The sequence below is a fragment of the Periplaneta americana genome, chromosome 8, assembly GCF_040183065.1.
Source record: "Periplaneta americana isolate PAMFEO1 chromosome 8, P.americana_PAMFEO1_priV1, whole genome shotgun sequence".
NCBI classification, from domain to species: domain Eukaryota; kingdom Metazoa; phylum Arthropoda; class Insecta; order Blattodea; family Blattidae; genus Periplaneta; species Periplaneta americana.
This window is the reverse complement of record NC_091124.1, coordinates 122,493,316-122,517,877: the sequence shown is the minus strand read 5'-3', so window position 1 is coordinate 122,517,877 and position 24,562 is coordinate 122,493,316. Positions and strand designations below refer to the sequence as shown.

Genomic DNA, 24,562 nt, shown 5'->3' with positions numbered 1-24,562 from the left:
GGCATTTGTCACAAAGGGCACGATGCAACTTTACCAACGTTTGAATGTAGGCTGCAGCATTCACAGTGGTCCCATGTTTAGCAAAGTCCACCAACAAAACATATGCATATGCATATCCCAAACACTGCCACAAGCACTTTCTTAGCAGATTGCGTTACTTTGAATTTTTTCTTTACTGGGGAAGTAGCATGTTTTCATTCCACAGAGCCCTGCTTTGTTTCGGGTGTGTAGTGGTACGCCCAGGACTCATCACCAGTGACAATCCCTTTCAGAAAGTCATGCCCTTCTGCAGCATAACACCTTAAGTAGTCCAAGCATGTCATCATTTGCTGGCCCTTGTGGTCGTCTGTCAGATTCTTAGGCATCCAGCAAGCACTAACTTTATGAAATTTCAATGTGTCATGCCCGATATCATACACTACACCGTATGAAATGTTGAACTGCTGAGATAAGGTTTGCAGTTGGATCCACCGGTCGTTCAAAATTGCCACCTCAATGACTGTGACATTCCGCTGGGTTGCAGTTGTTACTGGCCACCTGGAACATGGTGAATCACCAAGGTTCTCACGACCATCTGCAAAAAATGTGCACCACCTGGAGATGTTGCTGTGGTCCGTACAGTCTTCTCCGTACATGTCACACATGTTCCTGTGAATTTCACGCGGGTTATGTCCTTTAGCCCACAAAAAACGCACAACACTTCGCTGCTCTTCACAAGTTGACGACAATAACATGCATGCATCTTTGTTGTGTAGTTCACGCTTCTCTCGCTAGAACTGCACATGCAAAACAAATTGTGTCTGTAGTGAAAACTTCAAACTATATCTCGGTGAAATGTCAACATCCCAGCCACAATACTAACGCAGAAAAAAATTATTGTATTACTTGCTGATCCACCCTCGTACTTATAGAACACCCCAAGTATTTGAAGCTATCCACTTGCTCTACTTCCTCATTTAGAATTCGCACCTTTCTTGTTTTCTTCCAATAACTATGGTTTTTGTCTTGTTTGCATTAATCTTTATCCTGAATTGTTCACAGCTGTTATTTAGCTCCAGCAGCATATCCCTTAATATCATTTCAATGCCATATCATCAGCAAATCTTATGCACTTTATTCTTCTTCCACTTACTATCACCCCTCCCATGTTCTGAAAACATTTTTTGACTAAATCCTCCAAATAGATGTTGAATAGGGTAGGTGATAGAGGGCATCCTTGTTGTGCTCCACTCCCTTTTGTTAATCTTTGTAATAAAGGATTACCTCATGAAACCAGTTTTCTCTTTTCCACAATGTGATGGAATCTGTATATAGTTCTGAAATATTGAAGATGTTAAGTCCCAGCATACAGTGGAATATCCAAAAATCTCTTCCAGTACACAATCACCACGAAAGCCAAAAATCTCATACAAAGATTTATTTGTTTTTCACAGACAGTCATAAAGACTACTTTTCAGTGGCGGCTCGTGATAAAATATTATGTGTTCACAATTTTGTGTTCCAAAATCGAAGAGAATTTGAAATCGTACGTTTAGCCTAATATAAAATGTCATGATTCCAATGTTTCACTATCGAAAAAACCATATATAAATCAAAAGAACATATAATGATAATAATAATAATAATAATAATAACAATAATAATAATGAAACCCAGTCTTTTTATTTCCAATTTTTCCTGGTAAGCCAGTTTACCCAGTTCTTTACTGTTCCAAATTACTTGAACAGAGTTCATTGTTTACGTTTGTTAAAAATTAATACATACCACAATGCTGTTATTTACAAAAGCATTCAGCAATATATTTTGGTTCACAACACACTGATACACTATAGCCTATACCAGTACTGTAATCCATTCACATAGATTGATTACCATAAATATATGCCAGTAAATATTATTCTTTAATATTATACACTACCATACAGATACTCAAATTCATACACCATCACATTCAGCCAGCACGTGTTTGAAAGCCAAACTATGCTATTATGCTGACACTAAAGTATAGTAATTCACAAACTACACTCTCGTAGCAGCACTGTATACACATCCACATAAAGTAAATGTTCCGACAGTGACATGCTGACATCTACAGGCTAGAATACAGACTATTAAATTTCTTCCTCGAGATATAGCACGTGAATGATAGCATCGATGCACCTGATATCTGTAGGATAGATTCACTGTTCACTTAACGCTTTGTGCTCTTGACGAGTCATAAGAGGCCAGCGAAAGACAATTTTCTACCGCGCATGCGTGAAATTCCTGTAACCTTCTTGGAAAGAGCATGCTTGTACATGAACGGATGTTGCCAAGTTTACATAAGAAGTTTATGCAAGATGCAGGAAGTTTAAAATACTCGATTCTGATATTATACATTCCCACTACTTCAATACAGTATTAAATAATAAAACTAGTCGTGCATTAATGGAAACAAGGTGTTCACGTGCTCTTGTGCTCTTATTGATGCACCGCCACTGCTACTTTTGTATTTGTGAACCAATGTCCATAAAATATTATTTTACCCATGACCATAACGAAAAACTTGCCTTTACTAAATACTTTTGCGTTTGTAAAGTAGGCTTTTATTCAACATTACTTTATTCCACTAGTGAGATAAAGACTTTACCTCACAGTTCATTAGTATTTTCCTAGTACCCAGGCACACACGTATACTTTTCCATTCAACTATTACTCAAGAAGTTAATATATTAGTTACTAGATGTCACTACCTCTACTTATTTATTACCATTTCTTAGATATACATACACTCAATCTTCTTCTCTTTTCTCTATCTACTACATCGTGACAAAATTCAAAATTCTGCTCTTAAAGCTCTAAATCAACTACATGAATGGAATACATCAAATTTGATGACACTCAATTTAAGCAAAAGTAACTACCAAATATTTTCACTCGGTAAAAAAGAAAGAGAATTCGATATCCAATACAATGGCCAACACCTTCCTAGGACTTACGAATCCAAATATCTTGGAGTTATTTTCGATAGTAAGTTAACATGGAGCAACCATTTGAAATACATTTCTGAAAAAGCTCGTAAAAGATTCTCCCTTCTAAAAAGACTAGCAGGAAAGAAATGGGGATGCTCTAGGAATACTTTGAACACTACATACAAAATGTTTATACAGCCAGTGCTGACATACTGCGGAGAAATTTTAATTACTTCACCTTTCATAAACGACATAGAATATGTTCAAAACCAAGCTCTCAGGCTCATCACTGGTGGAATCAAAACAATGCCAATAGATTCTATGAGATTCCTCACTAATATTAACAGCATCAAAATGACAATACAAGAAAAAGCACTGATTCAATATGAAAAACTTATCAGATTAACAGGTAACAATTGGCATTCATACAGTCCTCTTTGTAGATTGAAAACTCAAAAAAGTTTCATATCCATTGTTCAAGAATTAAAACAGAAAATCAATATCCCGAATTTAAAAGAAAACTTACAAATGAAACCAAATCCTTTAACTCTATTAAATATAGAATATAGTCTAAATTTAACAGAAGAAATACTGAAATCAGAAGTAAACACGGAAATGCTGAAACAATTGTCTTTAGAGACAATTAATATTAGGTACCCTCCACAAAACTGGCTTCATTTATACACCGACGGATCCTTGATCTCCAGAGAACAAGGTGCCGGTGCAGGTGTTACGTGCTGTCTCTTCTCACTTTATAGATCTCTTGGATATGGAACAACAAGTTTTGATGGTGAAATCATTGCAATAAATGAATGTCTCAGGAATCTTCTATGCCACATCAATAAATTTAGGAATGCAGTTATATTGTCAGACTCCAAAGCAGCTATTCTATCAATTGTCTCTAAACACACACCTTCATCTCAAACAGCAGAAATAACTAAAATGCTCTCTCAATTATTATCACTTAATAAAAGAATTGTATTCCAATGGATACCATCCCATTGTGGAATCCTGGGAAACGAGAATGCGGATGCTTTAGCAAAGAAGGGCAGCACTGCTACTTACAGACCTGTTACTAAATCTACGTATTACTCTGTGAAGAGATTTATTAAATCTACATACTTAGACTTCAACAAACAAAATTTGATAACTCAGTCCCAAGGGAAAAAATGGAACTCTCTGCATTAAAATCCACAGTTAATTCCCGATTTACCACGAAAATCGTCTGTAGCTGCATTTAGATTGGCAACAGGCCATGATTGTTTGGCCAAACACCTGTATAGAATTGGAATATATCAGTCCCCTAACTGCCCATTGTGCAACTCAAACCAAGAAATGGATTCGGAACACCTCAAAATCTGTGCTTCAGTGGCTGGTCATGATAATATCTTTGAAAAATATTGGAGTGCAAGAGGTCAAATGACTTTATTGTCAAATGCCTGGCATTAGAAAACAACAACAACATCGTAATTTGTGCATTGCATCCGTATCTAATATGATTTTTTTTTAAATTTTGTAATAATTTACCTTTTGGGATGCGAGGAGATGAACCTGCAATGTTGGGTTTATTGGATTTTATAACAACACACGTTAGTCAACTGATATAATATAATGTATAATAAGTTTTAATTAAACCATCTATGCTTATCTATATGACAATTGTGAATTTTTACATTAATTAATTAAAGCTTATTATACATTATATTATTGTGAGCTTATCGGAAAACCAAAACAAAAATGAAATTGTTAAATGCCAGTCAAGGAAAAGTAGTAAATGTAAAAATTCACAATTGTCACATAGATAAGCATAGATGGTTTAATTAAAACTTATTATACATTATATTATTGTGAGCTTATCGGAAAACCAAAACAAAAATGAAATTAGTCAACTGAGCTAAACAGACATGATGACTAATTACGCTTTAATATTCCTCTTAAGTTTACAGAAGTAAAATGTGAAATTATTTTAATCACATTAAGTCCGAATTTGCAATCTCATAGGTTGTTTTAAGAAATGCTGTGCAAAGATTAGTGTGGCGAATGTAACGGTCCCATCTCAGTGGAAGCCTGCAGTGATAGACAAAACCTTGAACAATGGTCCTAAATTAAAAATCACACAACTTCTGTGGATAACATTTTTGACAGATGATCCTCAGGCAATCATTGTCAGAAAAAGTCATAATGTACTACATCCATGAGTAATGAAGAGAAGAGGTAATCAGCCAAGAATTAAGTTGCCTGTACCAGAAATTCAATTCCCTCAACTGTATCCTGGTTTGATTTCACTCACACCTAAGAAAGAGATCTGCTTGACATGTGTCAATATCTGCAGTCACAGGACAAGCAATTTTATGTCGACTAGCTCTCTATAAGATGTGGAGAGTGAGGTTTTGCAGATTGTACTCGTATGTTTGAAGTTTATTATGTATTATAATTAAAACACAGGATACAAGTGTGTTGTGAAACATAAAACACAATTTTGTTTTAAGTAAAGATACAGTCTGTTTTATTTCTTCACAATTTGTTACATAAATAAAATATCTCATAGCATCCTAATTATAATAAATGAAGTATTGTATACTATGTTTAGAGGCTCCTTTTGCTACAAAAGTACCCACGATCCTTCCTTTATGTATTTATAATAAAGCAATGTATGTATTTAGAGAATTCATATATTTATAATAAATAAAAGTGTCCAGCAGAACTTGTGATTACATGATATACAAAGTTCTAAATCTGTGGTGATCTACAACTTTCTTTCATGGAGGTTGCCGTTTTCTCACTATAATCTCTGCATGGTACCATGTAACAGTAAAATATTCTTGTAACTATGGAGGAGAAATGCTAAGTTTTTATTTACAAAATAACTTAAACCAAGATCAACGTTACATAAAGAACAAACTATTTTTTTTTCATTCCTGTGAACTTGCCAAATGTGATGTACAACATCCTTTGAGGGCAGGCTTCAATTAATCAGTGTAATTTAATTTTTCTTTTACATTTATACTGTATTACACTATAATAATTGCAAACTTTTTTTTTGTTAACTTTATTTATACATGCTTTAATTCTGTGATCAAATGTGTGTTTAGGATCTTTGGGTATATCAGTAGGCCATTCTTACTATTGCTGAGTGTGTTATAAATGGCTTATATTCATGTAACTGATTTTAAATTTTGATTAATGTTTATGATATTGATAAGTGAGGCAGTGATGAATCATAGCATGTAAATTTCCAATCCAGCATTTGCCTGTGAGACTGAGATAAACCATGAAAAAAACTCAGACTGGACTGCCATGGGGTTTGAACCTGGGACTTCCTGATTGCAATCATTGTTTTTCTATTTATATTGTATTGTTATTGCATGTATTATGTTAGCCTAATAATAGTTGATAGCCGTCCCAACCAGCCTCCTAATCAATTCTAAATGAATATTTATATTCAATTTAATTTTTTCTTTAATAGAAACCCTAGTTAGGTAGGCTATCATTGAAAAATTTATTGGAAATGCAACAAGACCAATTACATTTTATAAAGAATATAAATGATTGCCAACCGCTTTTGACTAGCACATTAATATTAATAATAAATACAATAAATAAATAAATAATTATTGTTGTTGCTATTATTATTATTATTATTATTATTATTATTATTATTACTATTACTATTGTTGTTTTTCGACTGAATCCAGAATACTGTCTTGATGCTCTTTACATACTTTTATGAATGTAAGCACTGACATTGTTTACAAGAGTATTCCACTTCATGTGATGAAACAGTATTAAATGACCACAAGCATTTGATTTTTCTACTTCAGCATTTTTGTATTCTCAGATATGAGTGCTGTCATCATTGACACTAATTTGTATTTAGCCCTTACACTTTTACTGGTTTTTGGAGAGTTGTGTTAATTCATCACATAAAGATAATGCTTCCTACTTATTAGATTCAGATATTCATGAAGAATTCAAAACTTTTATTGTAACATACAAGGTGGATAGACTTTTAAAGCAGACATGTCTAAATGGCATGACCAACTAAAAAGCTAGCAAGGCCAACTCTTTAACAGTGAAATTTAATGTAGTATGGATAATCTAATCTAAATATTCATTACTACAAAAAAAAAAAAAAAAATTGGATCCGATGAGTTTAATTTACACATTTGTTAAATATAATGATTTAAATCAATTATTTTTAGAACAAGAATTATTTCAATGACTTCGATTAACATTTTTCCAGCCTGATATTACTGCCTTTATTATTAAAATAATTTTATACAAATATTTTAGAACAGCATGACAATGTTAACACTCACCAAGTTATTTATTAAAGTGAAATCTTTTATCTTAAAAAACATACCTGCTGCAGATGACGACTGCGAGAATGTATCTTGATGAATATTATAGTAAATGCTTTCAAATGCAGAGTCCATATTCTTTTGTCGCTTGATATAGAGCTCTCTCCGCCGATGATCTTCTAAAAAGATTTCCACCTGCACACAGATTGAAATTAAGGCAAACATTAGAGTTATATTTTTTTTTAGTTTACCAGCATTTCGACATTCACAGTACAATAACAATATATACAGGATGATTCAAAAGTCGCGCGACATAGGACATCTCCGTTATTAGTGTAAGTACAAAAAATAGTTTCAAATAAATGTTTTAGATATTGATACATGTAGTTCATGTGCAAAATTTAAAGAAAATCGTAAGAGCCACTTTTGAGAAAATTGCTACAAACATGTTCGCGTTTCAAGTAAAGTACCAGTTTGGTTAGGGAAAATGCATCCAGAACTTAGGTGCCACATCTCAGGAGAGTACGAAATTTAAATTATAAATGTGGTTTGGGTCACGAGCTGTAATTAATAAATTGTGTTTTTTGTGTTGACAGGTGAGTAAGTTGAGAGTCACAATGGCAAATTGAAACATTTTAGCACTTGAACTTTCACGACCTGTGTAATTGTTCCACATGCACACTAATGGAGTAAGTGTTCAAATTGGTGGCAATTTTGTTGACGGCACATCCATACATTGTTGAGGTAACTGCTCTGCACATTACATAACACTCCAGGTGTTATTTGTGCACATTCTCTCCTGATATTTTCCTGCAGTTCATCCAGTTTTCGGGGCCTGTTGCTGTAAACTACAGACTTGAGTGTCCCCAGAGAAAAAAGTCAAGTGGCGTTAAATCTGGTGACTTAGGTGGTCATTCCACTGGACCCTGTGACCGATCCAACGCCCAGGGATAACTTCATTCAGCAATTCGCGGACTGTCAATCTGAAATGTGGTGGTGTTCCATCCTGCTGAAAGAAAAACCCACGTCTTCTTTCTAGAGTTAGATCATCCAAGTAGGGCAGCCTCGAGATGCTATCTGTATAGTGGAGCAATGAGCTTGTTGTTCAGAAACATGGGACCAATGACAACATCCCCGTGTATGCTCCACCACACATTTAATCTTGGGTCAAACTGATTATGAGCCTCTACAGCTATGTGGCGGTTCTTGGTTACTCAGTACACAGTGTTATGTCGATTCTCTGTTCCGTTCAAATGGAAACAGGCCTCATCGCTCCAACAAATATCAGCTTCAAGGTTTGGCTGGTGCGTTCGTCGTTCAAGAAACCACTCACAGAACTGCACTCGCATATGTGTCATCCCCTTGCAGTTCCTGCACAAAGTGCATATGATAGGGATGGAAATGATTGACAGATAGTATCCTGGACACAGACGCTTGACTGGTGCCACATTCTTGCACCACTTCCTTGGTTGACCGTGATGGACTGACTACCAACTTAGCTAGTACACTAGCTGCGTTTGCATTCCCTGTTGCTGTACGTTTTTTGTCGTGGATACTGCCTGCTGTCTTGAACCATTTCATTAAACGACCAATGCTTTCGTGATGTGGGGTAGGTTGATCTGGATACAGTCTGTGACATTGTTCTGCTGCTTCCCATAGACTCAAGCCTCCCACATGGATGAAAACCATTTCCACCTCTCAGGAATTGTGTACATTGTCTGTTGCTACCCGGTTCACTAGTGAAACTAGCACTTACTCACCTGTCTACACAAAAAACACAATTTATTAATTATGGTGCGCGACCCAAACCACATTTCTAATTTAAGTTTCGTACGCTCCAGAGATGTGACACCTCAGTTTTGGATGTGTTTTCCCTAACCAAACTGGTACTTTACTTGAAACGCGAACATGTTTGTTGCAATTTTATCAAAAATGGCTCTTACGATTTTCTTTAAATTTTGCACATGAACTACACGTATCAATATCTAAAACATTTATTTGAAACTATTTTTTGTACTTACACTAATAACGGAGATGTCCTATGTCGCGCGACTTTTGAATCACCCTTTATAGTTACTGTTGTTGTTTAGTCAACTGTTCGAAGACAGGTCTGAACCTCACAAGTGATACCAACAAGGCACCATTTATGAGGCAACTAGAGCAGAAAATAATAGGCCAATTCCTTTCCCCCTCCATTGCATACATTGCCGATTAGCTATATATATTACACTAATCAGACAAAACAATTAAATTAAATTAAGGTATAGTGTAACACAGAAGTCGATGTTGAATGTTCAGATAAAGAGTAGCAGTGAACATCTTTCTCTCAGACAGAACAGCACTTGATCTTCACGGCACATACAGTGTATTTGGGTGAGTTTGTAACAAGTTTTGTGGAGTGATAGGTGATGTCAAATGGTACAACTTAACTATTTATCAATCCATATCTGGTGATGTTCCATTTTTTCCACATTTTTCTCATGATGCCTATCGTTGAAAGCTCTAGCAGTTCTACAAGCACAACGGTTTTCAGCTTCATAAATAAATACGATTTCTGTTCTCTCTTGAAAGGTAGATACCATTTTATAATAATTTAATATACGAACACAACTATTACAAGAAATGTTCAATGCAGTGACATGCAGTGACCCAACAGATTACCCAAGCAGCCGCGTAGTCAAGTTTTCTTTTCCTTCTTACTATGTATATGTGATTAAAATACTTATAATATTAGGCCTACTAATTATAAAAATACATTGGTATTTGGTACCAATTTTTTTTTTACAAAATCTATAAGATTAGGCCTACTGCAACTACTGCCTAAAATTAAAAATACTATTATAAAAGACTACTCTAAGTATTAGTAAGTCATGAAGAGTTATTCCATCTTGTTGGGGAAACAGGTGATAATCGTCAACCCAGAAATTCATCAAGAAATTCTGTGCGCTTTGATGATTTGGAGAAAAACGCTGCAAGCCCAGAAAGAGTAGCAAAAAATATACGGCATTCAGGAATAGTTGAAGCACTTCGGGACAGTGCTAAATTTAAACAGTGTGCATAGCAGTGAACAAAGCTTGTGGAAAAGGCGCCTTAATATTAGCTTGACACCATGTAATGAAGAGGTCATCACTGCAATTCCATCATAGCTCTGTGCGACAAGTTTCTGACTGTAGTTTGAAAAGTCTTGAATATGTCTTAAAAATAAGAACAGAATGTGCTGCCTCTGTTTTGTCCTCACATCACGGAAGCACACAAACTGCTCTACCACCCTTCCTTCAATCGTACATCGATAAACAAGAGAAAATTGTGATTTATTCGAGACATCAGTTGTCCCATCAGCTAGGCCTAGTATGGCAAAAAAAATCAGATTTCTGTAATCGCTGTTTAATTTCCTTATTAAGTGCATTGGCAACAGATTCAATTAAATCATTTGAATACGATTTGATACATCTTTGAATACTGTAGATGTCTCCAAATGATTTTTTAGAAGAGGGTCGTACTGGGTGGTGTAGTCCAAAAGTTCTAAATAATTACCACGGTTGTTGGACATTTTCGACTTACCGTTTCCTCTAAATGAAAGTTTCAGTTTTGCAAGTAAACAAATGGCGTTTATAAGCCTTTTCAGAATGTCTCTATTGCGTGTTACCTTTTTATTATGTAGAATAATACTTTGTTGTGTTTGGTCACTTAGCTCAGTTTCAATATGCACAGTTCCATCGCGAGTGCACTAGAAGCACGAATATGTGCAATAGCAACATCATACTCCCGTATTGCTTTAGTTAAATTACTGTATTTAGCTTTTGTTGCTGAATTAAATTATTATTATCACCAGACATTATCAAAACTTTTTATTGCACTTATATACACGTACACAATGTAACTACAGTACAAAGTGCCAGTACAAACAAACGCGAGAGAAACAGTACATTTTACACTCATTCGACTTTGCGCAGCCCAGGCAGGCTACCGGCTGCTTGGGGTATATACATTTATTACAGTCTCATTGGTTAAAAGTTATGATGACGTGGGTTGTCATGGAAACTTCCATGCTAACCTGCATTCAGCACTGGTGGCACCAAGAGGACTCCTGGCTGGCACGCTGTTGCCAGCTCAGGACCGCAGTATGTGCATTGTATATCCTCCATCACGCGACTTACAATTAACAAAACGTATTTAGAAACGTTTCAGGACTTTATGATTAAATAAACAGAAAGTTTAATCATGGATTTACGTAGATATCGTGATCCTTATAATCAATGAGTGCTGTCCAAGCTGTTTCATATTTAAGTATAAAAATATAGGGGTGCCATTTGAAATTTCAAAGTGGGAGAGGCTGGGGGAGTGGGGGTAAAATCTGAAATGCAATTAAGCCTGGTTTCAGACTTTCCCCTCAAATTTAATTAAATTTAAATAATTAGTTATTTAGACTGGAAAGTTTTGAAATGAAAACCCTGTATTTCCTCCAGCACAGAAATGCTTTATGGACTGTAATTCATGTCCTAACATTGATGATTTCAAGGAAGCCTTACTGACAAGTCTTGAAGAAGAAATGATAAGATCATCTACATGCAGTGAGTTCTAGTGGACTGTTATTCATTTGAAACTACGAGGCGCATCCAGAGTTTCCCTATTTAAAAAAAAAAGAACACACACTTTCAGGAAAACATTTATTGGCAACAGGTACAGCAATGTTTCAGCTATTTTTCAACATAGCCACCATCAGAACTGAGACACTTGTCGTATCGTAGGATCAACTTTTGTATCCCTCTGTCGTAGAATTCTGCCGCCTGTTAATGGAACCAGCGTGTGACAGACGTCTTCAGCTCTTCGTCGTTGCCAAAACGCTCACCGGAGGACAGGAATTTCTTGAGGTGCAAGAAAACGTGAAAATCGCTGGGAGCAAGATCAGGACTGTACGGTGGATGATCAAACAACTCCCAGCCAAATTCCGTCAAAACAGCTGCTGTGCGCCGAGCCATATGTGGACGAGCATTGTCATGGAGGAGCACAACACCTGCAGTAAGCATTCCACGCCTCTTGTTTTGAATGGCACGTCGCAATTTTCGCAGTGTTTCACAGTAACAGCGTTCACTGTTTCATCTCTTGGAAGGAAGTCAATGAGCAGAATGCCCTTCCTGTCCCAGAACACTGTGCACATCACTTTCCGTACCAACAGCTCTGTTTGAATTTCGTCCTGACCGGAGATCCACTATGCCGCCAATGCATTGACTGCTGCTTGGTTTCCGGGGTGAAGTGCGAAATCCAAGTCTCATCACCTGTGACGATCCTGTCGAGGAACTCGTCGTCGTCATCATGATACCATTGCAGAAATGTCAGTGCTGCTCCTAAACGTTGCATTTTGTGTTCGGGTGTCAGGTTTTTCGGCACCCACCTGGCACACACTTTTTTGAACAGCAGGTGCTTAGTGACAATCTCATGCAACAAGGATCGCGATATCTGCGGAAAATGGCTGCTCAGCTCCGTAATCGTGAAGCGACAGTTCTCCATGATGCACTGCCGTACCAGCTCAACACAATCATCATTGATGAGGGACGGTCGCCCACTGCGCTCTTCATCATGGACACTTTGACGACCTTCGGAAAACTGCCTACACCAGCGACACACCATCTGCTTACTCATGATGTTCGGCCCATAGACCTGACAGAGCTGCTGATGAATTTCAATTGGCGCATTGTTTTGTGCATTAAAGAACTTTATTACCGACCGAACCTCGCAGGTGGCGGGAGAAGGAATAAGAGCTTCCATTTCGGACCACTGCTGCCACTCTACTGGCACCAGGCGGGACTTTTCCGGCTGGCATATGATTGATACGTCATAGATCTGTTATGCATGCGCAATTGACACGGCTAATTACGTTTACTTTCAAGGGGAAAAAATCGAGAAACTTACTTTCTGGATGCGCCTCGTATTTTTAAGTCAGTAGAGGAGTTTGTTGAATTGTTTTCAGTCAACCTGATCATGTTGAAAAAGCATGATTTCATCGCTAAACTGCAATCTGCTTTTTTTGCAGAGAAGAAAATGGCACTTTGCCCTAATGAAGCAGAGGTGACATATGATTTTGATGGGAACTATTAATTTATTATATACGGGGGGGGGGGGGGAAGAAAAGTTTTATTTGACAATGCTCGCAACTACCAAGGTTATATTAGCGTCACCAGTGTGCCAGAATTTTTGTTTTGCATGCCAGTAAATCTACTGACATGAGCCTGTCGCATTTAAGCACACTTAAGTACCATCGACCTGGACCAGGATTCAACCCGCAACCTCAGATATAGAAGACCAGCACTCTACCGACTGTGCCACCCAAGCCGACCATTATTATATAAGATGAAGTCCAGTCATTCCATTGGAACAACTCAAAGGCAACTGTTCATCTATTTATTGTGTACTACAAGGAAAATGATGAACTGAAACATGAGTTTTGTTTTCATCTCAGAATGTATGAAACATGACACAGTTCTTATTCATGCCTTCCAAAGAAAACTTCTTGCTCTATTGAAAACAGAATTGCTCCCAAACTTGAAAAGACTATTTTACTTTTCAGATAGTTCAGCAGTCCAATATAAAAATCTAAAGAACTAAGCAATCCACTAGAATGATTTCCAAGGCACTGAAGCAGGCACTTTTATACCATTGCACATGGGAAAGGAGTTTGTGATGGTGTTGAAGGCACAGTTAACCAGTCTTCGAAACCCTCTCTTAAATCAGATCATGACATTCAACAGCTCTTTTTGTGGGGGAAAGCAAATATCCCTCCAGTACCGGTATATATTTCGTACATTACAAATGAAGAATACCTGGATGAGAACTAATTACGATTTTACAAAGCAATTTGTTACAGGAACTCGTAAGTTTCATTCCTATCTTCCAGTATCAACTAAAGATGTAGTAACCAAAGCATTTCTAGCTTTTGAAGAAACTGTTTTACAGCATATTAAAATCACATGTACATTTTGATCGCATGACTGATTTCGTGGCATGTGCCTATGACAACTTGTGGTGGATGGGATTATTCTCTCAATTGATGTTGTTGATTGTGAAGTTACAATATCGTTCCTACATCCAGCTGGATCAGCTACATACTTCTCTTATCCTTCGAAACCTGATGAGGAGCATCATTTCAGAATGAGTTTTCTCTGCTTACAAGGAGAGGACACGCTCTGTATATCACCGAATTAAATAAGATTGTGTGAGATGAAAGTACAAAACGCACTGTTTAAAGTCATACCTGGTATGGGTGGCCAATGACCCCTCGTTTTGGAAATATTGGCTATTGTTTGTGACATATTTCCATTAGGTGCCCAATAGGGAAGCATTAGACTATGTAACAGCGTAGCTCATATGGTTGGATGCTGAGTTGTCATCCAGGCAACCCCCGTTCGAATCTTAATGCCTTCTCATTTTTTAAAACTTGATATTATTATTATTATTATATTTATTATTATTAGAACCAAAAGGACAATTTGGCCCAAGAGTGCAACGTCAAGTAGATGAACTCACTTCTAAATTCGGAAATATATGTGTAACACGTTCTTCATCATGAAAGCTGACATCTCAACTCCATAAGCCATACCTGGAGAAAGTAATAAAGACATATGTGAAAGAGCAGCCATTTCTTCTAATTCTGGATTCGTGGGAAGAGCAGGTAAACCCTTCTTTGCATGATGAAATATTTACAAATGAAGAAAATGAAGTAATGTGCAACCTTAAAGCGATTTCAACCAAATGTACTGGATTACACCAGTACTGTGATGTTTATTTTTCTTTAGACAGGTGAAGACTTTTATCAAATATTTGCAAAATAGCTCTTTCCTTTTACAAACTGGACGACAAATTGCTTCAAGGGAGGATGCCCTCAAAATTCACTCCTTAATTCACTTTCAGTTGTCAGCTCCTATATTCAAAGCCATGTTGAAATATGCTGGTATGGATCAAAATTAATAAACGAACAAGAAGTGTTTGTGAATGTGAAGAATGTCTGTTTCGCAGCAGAAGTGCGGAAATATGTATGTTTTGTGTGTTTTTATGACATTTATCATAATGAATCATGTACAAAATGAATTGGAATAGAAACAGAACAGACAACAGTGACCTGCCTACGTGAGCAATATTTCCTTGTTTATCCTTTACAATACAATGTTAGTTAATTAGTAAATTGTTTAAAACATGATGAAGCGTTTAATACATTATTAAAAGAAAAAAAAATATAGGACCAGTTGAGATTCGAACCTAGGTCGCCTGGATAACAACTCAGCACCCAACCATATGAGCTACGCTTTTACACAGTGTAATGCTGCCCTATTAGGCACCTAACGGAAGTATGTCACAAACAATAGCCAATATTTCCAAAACGAGGGGTCATTGGCCACCCATACCAGGTATGACTTTCAACAGTCATTTCACACAATCTTATTTCATTCGGTGATATACAGAGCATGTCCTCTCCTTGTTAGTACTCTTTTCGTGAGGTGAAAAAAAAATCTGATCTGCTCCGACCAACACATTCTTTTTAACATCATATTAAGATGAGAGAAAAGTCGTTATGTTATCATTGCAGATTTGAATTCTGCGTTCATGGAATGTAGAAAAAATGCCACATGTTCAACTTTTCAAAATGGAGAAAACACATTTTGAAACAATACACGTCAGATACCAGGAAATTTCATTCTTTGCAAACGAATCCAGTTACAACTACAGGAAAAATATACCATCTAACCCCATAGGAGATCGTATTTCTTTTGGGCTGTCTGGCTGATTGAAATTATTTAATTAAACAGGGGAATATGAAACTAGATGATTTTTTATTTTTCAAGTGCTGAATTAAATTTTTACTAAGACTCTGCATGTTTATATTTTTGCGATTGATGTCAAAATTATGTTTCTTTCAACTCGACAATAAATTGCATTTGGGGTTATTCCCACTGTCGTATTTAAAACCAAATTATTACAAATGCTTCGAGATTTGTTAGTGTTAGTGTTGCTGTGGGGAAATTCACAGCTACATTTCCGTGACCATGGTCAACTTTACGTCTACAAACAGGAACAAATCATATTACATAAAGTTGGCCGTGCCTTGAATGGCTTTGGCAGTGTAACGGTGCAGTTGCTTGTAGTTGGAGCAATACAGTTTAAGAAAATGATGCCGAATATGGGGATCTATCATACCCACACTGTTGTACACTGAATGAGCCACAGTAAAGGTCTGTGAAGTTTTGTCACTCTAAAAAATGAGTTCAATGAATTTTTGGAATCTCAAGAAAATACGGAAAAATTTCCAGAAATAATGGATAAAGAGGGAAATCAAGATTTATTTTCCTTGTGTGAAGTTCAGGGCATTTGATTGACCTCAACTGACAGCTTCAAAGAAAATCCCCCCCCCGTTAATGTCCGTTATGAAGGCATTCAAAATAAAATTAAGTTTGTTTCGAAAAGCAACTTCTTGATGAGGGGAATACATCACATTTCTTAACATGTCGACAGAATATTTCAACAGAATATCATTCAATAGTGGGTGTAAAATATAAGAAGCACATATCACTTCTAAGTGAGGAATTTCAGAAAAGAATGTCATTGAGTAAAAAAGACAAAATCGCATAAAAGTGACTCCTGTTGACACATCTACTTACTACCCATCGAATTCCAGATGAAAGTTACTGATCTTCAGTTTTCTGAAAACTACCGAATCAAGCATAGGGAGAGAACTTTACAAGAGTTTTATTCTATTTTGGATCAGGATCAATTTAAAAGTTTGTTGTATACTGCCTATCAGGTATTTTGTATGTTTGGGAGCACATATACTTGTGAACAAACATAGTCTTAAGAATAATAGTATACTATTCTCAGTTAAATTACTAATAAACTTTGTATTCATGTTTAAATGGTTTTCATTGAGAAATATTGCGACTATAAAAGTCTGTAAATCATTTTCATTATAATTTTAATTGTAACTCTCTAAAAATGTAAAAACTGTAGGACTATTAACAAATTTAATATTAACGAAGTTCAATTTCATTAAAATGTCTATTTTCAATCCACATTATCTTCTTATTTACAGTAAAATCCCTTGTAACCAGCACCCAAATAACCGGCAATACCAAAGGAACAGCACTTTTGGCTGGACCAAAAAAAAAAAAAAAAAGTTTAAATCTGTCACATTGCCACAGTCTGGCCCGTCAGTGTTGCCACATTATGAAGTTCGCGCGAACTTTCATTTTCAGTGAATATTCGAACCTAACATTAGTGTATTATTTGTGTTGTGTGATGTGTTTTAATAAAGAAAATCTACATAGCTTTTATGTTTCTTTAATTATGTTCGGGCTGTCAGTGTTGCCACATTAGGAAGTATGCACAAACTTTCGTTTTCAATAAATATTCAAATCTAAGATTAGTATTATTTGTGTTGTGTGATGTGTTTTAATAAAAAAAATCTGCATAGCTTTTATGTTTATTTAATTATGTTCAGTCCGTCAGTGTTGCCACATTATATTCGAACCTAAAATTAGTGCATTATTTGTGTTGTGTGATGTGCTTTAATAAGGAAAATCCACACAGTTTTTATGTTTATTCAGTTATGAGCACGTGATAGAGAAATAAGCTTCACATGACTGCAGTTTCAACATTTGGCACCATGAAATACGAACTTTTTTTTTTTTTGTATATACCAATATTTATTCAATTATCCAACAAAATCTCGTATCCGTCCCTTTGGTGCCAGATAAGAGGGATTGTACTGTACCTAAGTTTAGCTGAAGTGGACTAGTCAAAGACAATCAAGTTGTGCAAGCCTGCTGTAGATGAATGCAATTGTCTACATGACAGGCCATTCTCTCACCAGTACTATGCTATTACAATGCTACTGCTATGCTACGTCACTTTTAAGTCGCTGCATGTGGTTTTAAATGAAAGTTCTCCCACTAGTGCTACGGGTATGAGACCATGACACCACCTGCTGGCGATGAGTCATGCGCGACTCGACATATCAGTCTCTTCGCTACCTTGCCGCTACCAATTGCGTGAGACTTGAGATGGCTCAAGAAGAAAATAACAATATTACCCTTGTTCAACTTGTATAAATCATAATTTGGTGGAATACACAAAGAGAAATGTTAATTTAATTTATTTTTAAATAAAATTGTGTATTGTGAACAATTTTCTTACACAATGAAAATATAATTATCATATCTACTGTATTTAAAATGAAATGGAAATCATTTAATAGAGTTGAATTAAAATCTGAATTCAGATTATACTTTGATAACGAGAACTAGATTGAAAAAGTATTAGGCTTTACAAACAATCAGGCTTTACAACGAAACAAATATAATACACGTAATAATATTCTAATTTCCATTCTTTTGATACAATATAATATACACACACTGCAATTTAGCTAATGGAATGATTTTAAAACAATGAATCTGATGCACGCTAAGTCAAATAGCAAGATATAATGAAATAATTATATATGTAGTGCTGTCATAGATGAGGATGCTGATGTGGTGGTCAAAGAACTGCCCAACTGAACTGGAACATTCATTGACCTTTCTATAAATGCTAGGCTTCGAACACTGAAAGATCATAAGAAATTCCAGAAGTTTTGATGTGAAGCACGATGAGACAGGATAAATTTCTCAATGAAGAACCATGGCCTTCACTTCAGTTGATCCCTTGTAGCACTAAATAGGACTATGACAACAGATACAATAACCTAGACACCTACAAATCACGATATCATTCAAGTTTCTCATAGGTTACGTATATGATAAATAGAGCCCGGATGTTAGGCAAAATGCCTTTTTTAAACTGAGTGTATGTATGAAAGACATATTAGAGATAAACACGTTTCCATACATTTGGGGATGATAGGCCCAATTTTTTTTGCCTTTTTTGCCTATTTTAGCTCCCGTTGCCTATTTTAAGGTTAAAAACCTTTTTTTTAGCCTTTTTATGTCGTTATTGTACATTTTCTATATTTGTAATGCATTTAAAATAAACTGCACATAAATTATATCAAAAAACAAAAAGAACGGTTGTACAAATTAAAAATATAGGTTCACTTCACACAAATATTTGCTGAGAATCTTATTCTCCAGCAATACATATGTTTCCAAGAAGTCGTAAACTTTTCTCCCCTACCGATTCCATCTTTTATGTCACTTAACAAAGACGAACAGTAGAACCCTCAGTGCTCAGGTCACTTCGAGGTTTACCAGCGAAAGAAAGGGGACGAGAGAAGTATTGAAAGCAAGTCTCCAGGTCCCATTACTGTTGTCACTTGCACGTACAAGTCACGCGTACTTTGAAGTCTCTAATCCCTTCTCACACCCCTCTTTTTGAGACAATACACAGTCGGTTTTTCCCGATCTCTGAAAGAAAGTAGAGACAGTCCTTCTGACATAAGTTGTTTTAAGTTTGCTCTAATCACTTCAGTAGAGGTAGAAAGATCTTTTTCCACCACGAAAAACGTTCTCTCTGACACGCTCACTATGAGCATTGACAATTTAAAAAAGCATCTTGTTGTGGCATGTAAACAAGGAAAGTGAGTACCGTTTGGGATAGTTTATTAAGTATTTGTCTGTTTCCATGAATAATAAATGCGTATTTCACTGCCTATTTGTACTATTTTTAATGCCTATATTCCTGCCTATTTTAACCAAAATAAATGCCTTAACATCTGGACTCTACTGATAAGAAAGAAGAACTTCTTCACACATCCTACTCCAATGTCCTGAAATGGATGGAGTCAGGAACAAATACCTCACAGATATTTTGAAAACTGCTCTTTGTTCTGAGGATCTAAGGGTATTAAACCAATCAGCCTATGCAAGTTCACATTTCCTCTAGACTGATAGTATAATTCCTTTACATGTGACACACAATATGCTAATTTGTAGGCCTCAGTGCCTTGAACAGATTATACGTCGTCCTATTAGTGAACAAATGTAAGAGAAGGAAGACGAGGAAGAGACTGTGATACATTAAGGTGATAACAGATGACTGAGATGTGGCACAGATCTGTGACTGAGGAAGCAGTATCTTGTGGACTAGTCATACTTATTAAATTTGCAATAGTGCTTTAAATAGGTTATGAGTTGTCCAACTGGTAAAGAACAGTTGCTTTAAATAGGTTATGAGTTGCCCCACTGGTAAAGAAAAGTTGCTTTAAATAAGTTATGAGTTGCCCCACTGGTAAAGAACTGTTGCTTTAAATAGGTTATGAGTTGCCTCACTGGTAAAGAAAAGTAAGAGGCAGAGACTGTGATAAATTACTGACACGTGACAGGCGACAATATTATTAAACTAATCTATGGAAATAACCTATGACTGAGAAAACAGTGCATTATGAACTAGTAGTACTTGCTTAGTAATAAACTGTGATAGGTGGTTCTATTAATACAGGGAAATTAGATGTCACATTTTTATTATGGAACTTATAATTCCTTCCAGGGATGTATTGAATTGGTGCATAAGTTTGCAGCATTTTCCTAGCATTTGTTGTTTTACGAGTTGCAAGTTCATTATTTCATTGTTGTAGTTGATTAGTTACCCGTTTTGTGTTGGTAAAAATAATATTCTGGACACAAGCTGGATATTTAAAGTCGAAACAAGATGGAGTATCAAGTGAAGAAAGTTGAATATTTCCATCACATTCTACTCTTCGAGTTTAACCGAGGATCAAATGCAAAGCAGCGGCCAAAACAATTTGTGTTGTGTATGGTCCTAATGCTATTACTGAAAGTATGGCAAGAAAATGGTTTTCTCGTTTCCATGAAAACAGATTTGACTTATTGGATGATCCACAGGCAGGACGACAGTCAGTTTTTGACGAGAAACGCTTAAATAGCTTATTCATGAGAATCTCCGTCAATCAACATGAGAATTGGCAGAAGCCATGAATTGTGACCACTCAACAAAAGTGCGTCATTTGCATAAAATGGGTAAAGTGCAAAAGTTGGGTTTCTAGGTACTGCATGTGTTAAGTGAGGATAACAAGATTCAGTGTGTAACAATATGTGTGTCATTGCTTGCCCGTCAGATGTCAGCTTGTGATCGCTGCCAATCATTCCTTGAGAATATTGTTACTGGGGACAAAAAATGGTATCTGTACGCCAACATCAGGAAAAGGAAAGAGTAGCTAAGCCCAACAAAAAAAGGAAAAAAAAAAAGTGTGCAAAGGACAGTGCACATTCAAAAAAATCATGTTGTACATCTTGTAGAACAAAAATGATATCCTACAACATGAATTGCTACCAAGGAACCAAAAGATCACTAGTGCTGTGTACAACTAGGGAGACTCGCTGCCACTGTTGAAAACAACCAACCTGGACGTTCAGTGTGGTTACCACATGATAATTCACGTCCACATTCGGCAAGATTAACCAGAGCAGTTATTGAAGAACTCAGCTGGGAAACTGTTCCACATCCTCCCTATTCTGCCGACCTTGCATCTCTAGATTTTCACCTTTTCCCCCCTCTCTCTCTCTAATCACATCCAGGAATAAGTCTTTCTGGTGAAGACGCTCTTGACACTTGGCTCACTGATTTCAACTCAAAACCACAGCAGTTCTACAGGCGTGGCATCGAACTCCTACCTGAATGCAGGCAGAAGGTCATTGACACTGAAGGCGAGAGTACATTACCGAATGAGTGCGTGAGGATTGTGAGTACAATATTATGATGTTATTGTGTCACTAGAGTACTATTAAATGAATGAAAGTACAGAAAAACGCTACGAACGTATGCACCAATCCAATACATATGACATAGTAGAAACATGTGCAATTAAGTAACTCACAGGTAGGCCTTGTATGCGAGAGCTTCTAATGAGTCTCTCTTCACGTGCCAGAGCTTGGAGGTCACCAAGCAGCTTTCTGTAGTCTTGATGCAGCTGCTGTCTTACAAGAGCTTGCTGGCCTCTGACTTGCAGTCGAGTGGAGGCTGCCTCACCCGACACTGGCCTTTCAGCAGGCAATATCTGAGATTCCAGCTCTGCTGCCTCACTAGCATCTGGCTGAAAAATATAATAAGGTATATAACAACCAAAATGTGACAGATTGTGTTATGTAAAATATACTAATAATAATAACAATAGTAAAGGGTATTATGCCTATTTGCAGTGTGAATACATACATACATACACACACACACACACACACATACATACATACATACATACATACATACATACTAAAAAGGTATCCCTGTAACATGCCATGAAGGCACTTGGGGGGCATGGAGGTAAAGCCCCATGCTTTCCATGACCTCGGCACTAGAATGAGGGGGTGTGGTCGGTACCACGCTCTGACCGCCTTTTACCCCTGGGAAAGACCTGGTACTCAATTTTATAGGAGGCTGAGTGAACCTTGGGGCTGTTCTGAAAGTGTAGCAACGAGAAAAAATCCTGTCACATCTGGGATCGAACCCCGGACCTTCCAGTCCATAGCCAGCTGCTCTACCAACTGAGCTACCCAGCTGCCAATAACAATAGTAATGGTAGTAAAAATGATGCCTTCTTCTATGAGTGAAGTAGGAGAATATGTCGTGTAACTCCTAACAAGTAGCGAAGATTATATTCTTTGGATATTTTTTCTTCATGTTGACTTAAGCCATAGTCTTGTGACCAGGTAGATCTGCTGCTGTTCATGAATGTTTATTTACTTATATCCAGACGTTTAAGATGGGCAGGGCATGTAGCACGTATGGGCGAATCCAGAAATGCATATAGTGTGTTAGTTGGGAGGCCGAAGGGAAAAAGACCTTTAAGGAGGCCGAGACGTAGATGGGAAGATAATATTAAAACGGATTTGAGCGACGTGAGATATGATGATAGAGAATGGATTAATCTTGCTCAGGATAGGGACCAATGGCGGGCTTATGTGAGGGTGGCAATGAACCTCCGGGTTTCTTAAAAGCCAGTAAGTATATATATACCTGTGTGTGTGTGTGTGTGTGGGGGGGGGGAGGGGCGGTGAAATCTAAAATGGAATGAAGCCTGGTTTCAGATTTCCCCCCTCAATATCTAAATTGACGTGTTTTTTGTTTAAACTGAATTCAATTTAAATAATTAGTTATTTGGACTGGGAAATTTTGAAATGAAAGCTCTGTGTGTGTGAGAGAGAGAGAGAGAGAGAGAGAGGGGGGATAGAGGGAGGGGTAGAAAGATAGGGAGATAGGGAAAGGGAGAGGAAGAGAGGAGAAAGATAGGGGAGGGAGTGGGGGGGAAGAATGAGAGAGAGGGAGAGAAAGAGGTAGTGAGAGGAATGGGGAGAGAGAGAGGGGAGAGAGGAAGAGAGAGAGATAGTTTTTGTTTAAATTGAATTCAATATGGAAGAGCATTCAATTGTTTATATACCTCATTCATTTATTTCACACCTTTTGCCTGGCAACGTAACATGAAACAGTATATATCTGCCATTCATTTATTGAAAAGGAAGTCCTTTAAGTCAGACCATTCCAAGTGGGCAGCCACTGTGATTCCGTGTGGCTGCCCTGAGTTCGTAGGAGCCATGCCGAGCCCCCGAGAGAGACAGCGAGTGAGTGGGAAAGAGATGGAATAACAATTGATGAGAGGGGAGGCATGTGTGCAAGGGGTGGAGTGAGCCAGTGAGGTATATGGATGGCACATTTTATGACACATAGAAAGAATTCAAGAATTACAACAATTGGCCATTACAAAATAATACAACAAAATAAAATTGTCCTTTTTTTCTGCAATTACAAAGACAAATGACATTTCTTTGATTTCACCAACTTAGCAATAACAGGGAAAATTGTTTGAGCAGAATGAACACGTAACACTGCTTCCAACGCAACATCGAACAAACATGACCTAGTTTTACTTTTATTCAGGTTCATGACTGTGTTCGCAAAGGTATGTATAGCCAAACATAACAATTAACTTGCATGTCAATGCGTGGATAAGCGGAAACTCTTTTTGTTCCAAGTTCTTACAAAATTCAACGAGGCCACCTGGAATATTGTAATATCTACCTTTCAAAATTGTGCGATACTGAAGCCATATCATTTCTCATTGGAATTTGACTGGAGCCTGCTCAACATTTACAGAAATGGGCGTTATAAAAATGTTCACCAGCATGCGACGAGAGATTGTTTGTGGAGAGAGACTAATTGACTCAAATAACGTAATCAGGTAAGGACACAATATTTCTGAAGTTGAAATCATGCACTCCTTTACAAACATTTCATCCATAAAAGGTCGGCTACTTTTGGCGATATTTAGAGGAATAATATAGCTTGCATGTACAGTTCTTTCGGAACTTGGCTCAATGT

The 24,562-nt window shown here is 36.9% G+C and overlaps 1 protein-coding gene across 2 annotated transcripts in view; it reads right to left on the bottom strand.

Moving 5' to 3' along the window:
• LOC138705013 (uro-adherence factor A-like) overlaps nt 1–24,562 on the bottom strand; it is a 134,266-nt gene that overhangs the window by 32,031 nt on the left and 77,673 nt on the right. For both annotated transcript variants that reach the window (XM_069833552.1, XM_069833553.1), the window contains 2 exons: nt 22,068–22,283; nt 7,315–7,447 (listed from right to left, as the gene is read on the bottom strand). In XM_069833552.1, the coding sequence (XP_069689653.1) occupies nt 7,315–7,447; nt 22,068–22,283 (349 nt within the window). The remainder of the gene's footprint in view (nt 1–7,314; nt 7,448–22,067; nt 22,284–24,562) is intronic.